General features: G+C 41.4%; 1 protein-coding gene across 1 annotated transcript; it reads right to left on the bottom strand.

Annotated features, from left to right (window-relative positions):
- Nucleotides 1-455: 455 nt before the first annotated feature.
- Nucleotides 456-5,483, bottom strand: LOC119315551 (putative disease resistance RPP13-like protein 1). Its single transcript, XM_037590127.1, has 6 exons — nucleotides 5,397-5,483; nucleotides 4,231-4,339; nucleotides 2,172-4,193; nucleotides 1,237-1,787; nucleotides 1,104-1,123; nucleotides 456-676 (listed from the first exon to the last, which is right to left on the bottom strand). Exons 1-6 carry the CDS (start codon nucleotides 5,481-5,483, stop codon nucleotides 637-639), a joined length of 2,829 nt encoding a protein of 942 aa, XP_037446024.1. The 3' UTR covers nucleotides 456-636.
- Nucleotides 5,484-5,743: the final 260 nt, after the last annotated feature.

Genomic DNA, 5,743 nt, shown 5'->3' with positions numbered 1-5,743 from the left:
TGAAAAATAAACAAAATAAAACAAAAAAAGGAGAACCAAAGGAAAAAATGAAAATAAAAATCAATGAAACCCGAGATGGAAAAAATGAGCTTTAGAAATCGTAGGAAAGAAGAAAAGAAAAAATTCCAATGAAAACCAAGCAAGAAACTGAGAAAACCGGTTAAATAGCAAAAGAAAAAACAAAAAAAATCGAGAAAACCTTGAGAAACAAAGAAAACTGAAAAAAAAGAAAGGAAATAATGAAAGAAAACTGGATGACAACCAGAGAATGGCACACGACGGATCAAGCGAACAAGAAAGAGTGAACAGAAACAAAAACAAAAAAGGGCCAACAATAGAGGAAAAACCTTCAGTGAGACGAGAGCTATTCTCGCTACCGCAATCCGCTGGTCGAGGGATCATGGTGACCTGCTGGAGGCCAGAGCTAAAGATAGCCCACCAATAGATGTTTTGTAAATTCCACAGCTACATTGCCATTTTAAAGCTTGTCACCGATACACAAAGTTCAGACTGCTTAACAAAACTCGTCTGTGCCAAACAGACAGATGACAAGAAATACAAAATGTTGTGTTCAGTTCATGTTTGCAGCATCGATGTAATCTTTGGCTCCATTGCGACGCCGGCTCTTTCATGCATTCAAAAGCTCCAACCAGCAGGATGTCGGCTTCCCTTCCACCTGATCAAATCAAGGTTTTATTTGTATCAGTATTTTTCATCTTTGAGGATCGCGTAGCTGCTAATATTTTTTGTTCACATTCCCCGTGCTATCGAATGAATCATGATTAAAGCAATTGTCAATACTGAATGGGAAATACATAAGGGTCGCAGCTTATAGCTACAGAGAGGGAAATACGTTGCTCATAGGTAAGTCAATTATTTTCCTTTCGTAGTTATGTAATTAATATATAACAAAGGGAATTTATCACCTAAAGGTTATCACTAACAGCCATATCAGAGAAAATGAACCAGGAAAAAGAAAACTTGTATATTGCTGTAATCGAAGGAATAACAAGACTTTTAAGCACAGACTGCAGTGTACCTAGAATGAAGCTGGCAGAAAGAAAAAAATTCAGTTAATGATCCCCTAAGCCTGATGCACCTACCTCATGGTCCTTCTGTGGATCTAGTAAACAGATGAAGGATGGAAACAACAGGAGGAATAAATATGAGAAATTAGTGGACAGAGTAACTAGATGAAAAAATTGAGATGTACTAAGAGGACTTGTGTTAATTCACCTCCTGATTCGGATGACATTCTGGCCAAATGCTAGAGAGGTTCATGCTACCTGTCAATGTCAACCAAATGTTTGTGAACCTTATCTCTGGATCAACGATGACTTGCATTATAACACTGCAATTATTCTCACTGTCGCGGGTTGGTCCAAATGGGATGCGAGTTGTACATATAACACAGCAGCAGTTATTCATATTGTGGATCTTGTCAAACATGGATTTGATTTTATCCTTTTCACTGGAGTCTGGCCAAAGCAAGTGATGCTTTGCTCGATCGCACAACACAGCAACAAAGCTCTCAGTTACCAACAAGACGGTTGACTCGTTCACACCAACAGTGGATCCTATCGTCTCCGGTGGCTCACTAGAGTACAACCTTCTGAGAACAATGGCTACTAGATCTTGTAAAGACAGCTCCCTCCCATCAGCAAAGGTGTAGCATGTCATATAATTCAATTCCAGACTCACCAAGCTGCAGATATACCTAAAGGTTCTTCTTGTCATTTTGAAGGCAGACTCAAATGTTTGCGCATCCTCCAAAGAAAATAAGGTTCCTGCATGAGAAGAATTGAAGAAAACAGTAAAGTAATTACACACTCGAGAACTTGCAAGGCAACAGCTCTGCTATGACGGTGTTAATATGGAACAGATACTATTTAGCAACGTGAGAGAGCAGCCAAATCGGAAAGTAGCATTTGTCAACAGTAACCAATACAAAATGATTAGAAGCCAGTCATCTGTTTTTTACAGAAAAAGGTAGTAATGTCAATGTTGACATTAGTACCATGTTTTTTGTTGACCTACTCTGGAACGATGCATTCAAGAGAATGAGAATAAAGAGAATATATTCAGAGTCCAACCTATGGATCTAGTTAGAAAATAAATCAAATAAACAGAGCACACAAACAAATTAAGATAAATGAGCAATGCCAATTTACCTCTATACATCAAAGCAGAGCTGCTGACATTTGTCTCCAAGTTGTAGGGATTAGTTGTGTACAATGCATACCATTTCCTTGGATTATCTCCTTCATGTGCATATGCCTTGACATGCTCAATATGGCTGAACTTGTCCCACTCAAGTCCAGATTGTGCCACTGTCATGGAAGCAAGCAGCGCCAGGCTGCAGTAGAGCTCCAAACGTCTTGGGTTTATACTTCCCATGTATTCTGGGAGTGTCTCCATGTAGTCGTCCTCGAGCATGAGCCTCTGTAGTGCAGGAACACCCTCCAGCACCTTCAACTTTGGGCAGCGGGTGATGGTAAGCTTCTGCAGTCTGGGGAGATTAGTGATTCTCTCCAAGTGGAAGTTTTCAATTACTTGCAGCTCGATCAGGGAAGCAATGTTCTCTAGAGAGATGAGACCCTTGACCTGCTGTACGGATAATACCTTCAAAGCCCTTGCCTGGGAGGCAAGGCCAGGAGGAAGACGCTTCAAATTGCATTCAAACAGAATAAGTTCAGTCAGGGCAGGAAAGGCTTGCACTTGCTCCTCCCACTTCCACTCCTCCCATTCCACCAAGCCCATTAACTTCATTGTGTGCAATCTCAGAAATGAAACCACCGCCTCGGAAGGACGAGGATTCTGGTGATGATAGGACTGCAGGAATTCATGTCCAACACGCTTGATGGCTGGGGCACGGTCAATCTGAAGGAACTCCAAATAAGGAAGCTGACACAAGCCATCAGGAAGTTGTGTGCACGAAGCCAGATCTTCAGCCATCAGAATCCTCAAGTTCTTGAGGGGCATATCTGATGATGACATCATCCACTTTGGGTGTCGTCGGCCAAAATATCCTTCGATGGCAAGAAAACTTAAGCTGGGAGGAGGGCAGAGTTCGTCAAACACCTTCTCAATTTGTTGGGTCTCTTCTTCAATCAGCTCGTCATCCCCCAATCTACTACCACAGGTTAAGCATAGGTTGGTAAGATGCACCTTCTCAACAAGCTTTGCCTTTGCTGCGAATGAGGAATCAGTTACATTCTCCAACCCCTGTATTTCAAGATACTTGAGCCGAGAAAGAGGGCCCAACTCTTCCAAACTGCACCAATCACCATCCACCCGGGCCGGAAATCCATTTACATTCCTCAAATTTGTCAGAACACAGAAGCCCCTAGGTATGCCATTTATACTTGTTTTCTGGAAGTTAAGGTACCTTAGGTGTCCTAACTTTACAATGCTATGCGGAAGATCCACAAATTGTTGGCATCCTCTCAGGCTAATGTACTGCAAGAATTTCATTTTACCAATGCTTTCTGGAAGACTGCATATATCAGACCGTTCCAAAGACAAGTACCTCAAGTGCTTGAATTCATGCAAAGATTCAACCAGCGCAGCATGCGCAGACTCTATATGCAGAGTCCGCAGACATGAAAAATGAACCAATGAATTACCAGGCTTCACATTTATACGGCCAACTGATATTAGTGTTCTCAGTGTGGTTTGCGCTTGTAAAGAACTCCAGTCTAACCCATCTGATCCTGATGCTTTGCTTTCTAGCGACAACCGAAGAAACTTATGTGCACTAAGTTTACTAACAATATTACTTTCTCCACTGTGAGCTGCTAGTGCCTCATCTCTAGCCACAAATTGAGCAAACGAGCGAATGACATCATGCATGTTGCAAAATGATTGATCAATGTACTTTGAATCTGGCTCTATAAGGTTCCTCTGTATCAATTCCTTATAGTACTTTCTTCCTAATTCTTCTAAGTCGTCTGAGGGTCCATGTAGAAATCCTTCACTAATCCACATGCCAATTATGTCCTCTCTAAGAAACTTTGCAGCTTTAGGGAGAAGGGAATAGCATAGAAAGCATTGTTTGATGCAAGAAGGTAAATCTTCATAGCTCAAATATACTGCATGGTTTAGCTCTTTGGGCATTCCAGATACTGACCATATAGAATCATCCAGAACCATCTTCCAGTCACTGTGTTGATTATCCTTCTGACACAAGAGTCCTCCCATTGTGTTGATTATCCTTCTGACACAAGAGTCCTCCCATTACTTTGATAGCAAGAGGCAAGCCATCACATTTTGCTACAATTTGCAAGCCAATATCCTTGAGCATATCTATCTCATGTATATCAGTCACACTTGAGACTATCTATAAAAAATTTAAACCAATCGATTCAGTACAGAGCGGGCTGTCTTAAAAGAAAAATGGTGGTCTATTAGCAGCAAGCGGAAATTAAGGTTCAGTTAATAATAAGCTCATGAAGAAAGGAAACTAATGAGAGATCAGTCAATCTGTCAATGAACTACCTAAACTGAATTTGTGAAGTGGATGAATCGCTAACCGGGGAGGTCTCTGTCAACAAGGATACCTAAAACGTGAATGATTAACATCATAACATATGCTACATGCTCACCCAAACAAGGTGCTATTTACTTTCCTTTTAACCAAGATGCTTAGTTTGTATACAATTACAAACCAAATTCTGTATTTAATTATGTCCATGAATATTACAGTGGGTGGCTAGTTGAGGTGGTTGTACCCAACCATAGTTTTTGAAACCGAATCGGTGAGGCTGTCAGTTCAGTTCAGCGGTCAAACTGCTGGTTCGCCAGTTTAGGGCTCCTTTGATTCATGGGATTTCCATAGAATTTCATAGGATTGTGATCCTACGGATTTTTTTTTTCCTGTGATAGGTGCTTGATTTGCAGGAATTTCCCTGGTCTATTTTATAGGAAATTTTCCATGAGGTCGGAACTTTTTAAAAGAATCCTGTGATTTTCCTATGCTGCCATCAAACACCCACTTGTGTCAATTCCTCTGTTTTTCGATTCCATAGAATTCAAATGGGCAGGGTATACCAAACCTCCATTTTTCCTATCTTATGAATCGAAGGAGCCCTTATTGTCCTGTTTTTTAGGCCATAAAAAAATTATGTTTTGTGTACTAATGCTGTAGATGTCAAATAAGCTCATTCTCTTCTACGTGACAAGAAAGCAGGCCAACCGAGTTGGTTATTGGGCCAAACCTGGAAGCTTTGGCCTGTTACGGTTTATCCCCGGTTAGCATAACAACCGCCCAATTCGACGATAGCAAGACATGAGTGGTGGCTTCCTTAATCTTGAATTTTCAATATATATGCTTTCTCACAATCTGGACTTGCCAAATAAGCATAATTAGTGACGATGCATGGAGTTTGGCTATGTACCTGTTTCTTGAGCAATGACCAGGCATCCTCCTCCTTCAATTTGTCAACGTGGTGGTAGGGAAGCAACGTCGTGACCTGCGTTGTCATGGTTAATCACATATGTCATATGTGTTTATCTGGTTGTCATGTACGCGGAACTGCAGTTGCCATAGCAAAGAATCACAGTTGCCATGTGTGTTTACCTAGTTGCCACGTTCGCGTAACTGTAGTTGCCATCTACAACGTAGGAGTGTCGTGTGGGCGAAAAGCAGTTCGTCCACACGCGCATGCATAGACTAGATGGTAACTGTGTGGGCAGAAACTAGTTCGCCCACACAACGCAGCTGGCAAACAGTATGGCGCGGTCG

Source organism: Triticum dicoccoides, chromosome 6A (assembly GCF_002162155.2).
Source record: "Triticum dicoccoides isolate Atlit2015 ecotype Zavitan chromosome 6A, WEW_v2.0, whole genome shotgun sequence".
In the NCBI taxonomy this organism is placed as follows: domain Eukaryota; kingdom Viridiplantae; phylum Streptophyta; class Magnoliopsida; order Poales; family Poaceae; genus Triticum; species Triticum dicoccoides.
Note: the sequence above shows the minus strand (reverse complement) of the source record. Positions and strands in the feature narration are given on the sequence as shown.

What these genes read in the sequence shown, in the direction of transcription:
- LOC119315551 (XM_037590127.1), bottom strand. Translation starts at nt 5,483, where the DNA reads ATGACAACGCAGGTCACGACGTTGCTTCCCTACCACCACGTTGACAAA. An exon ending in TGCTATCAAAGTAATGGGAG is followed by an intron (nt 4,194 to 4,230) that starts GACTCTTGTGTC and finishes ACACAATGGGAG; the next exon opens with GACTCTTGTGTCAGAAGGAT. An exon ending in AATGTCATCCGAATCAGGAG is followed by an intron (nt 1,124 to 1,236) that starts GTGAATTAACAC and finishes TCTGTTTACTAG; the next exon opens with ATCCACAGAAGGACCATGAG.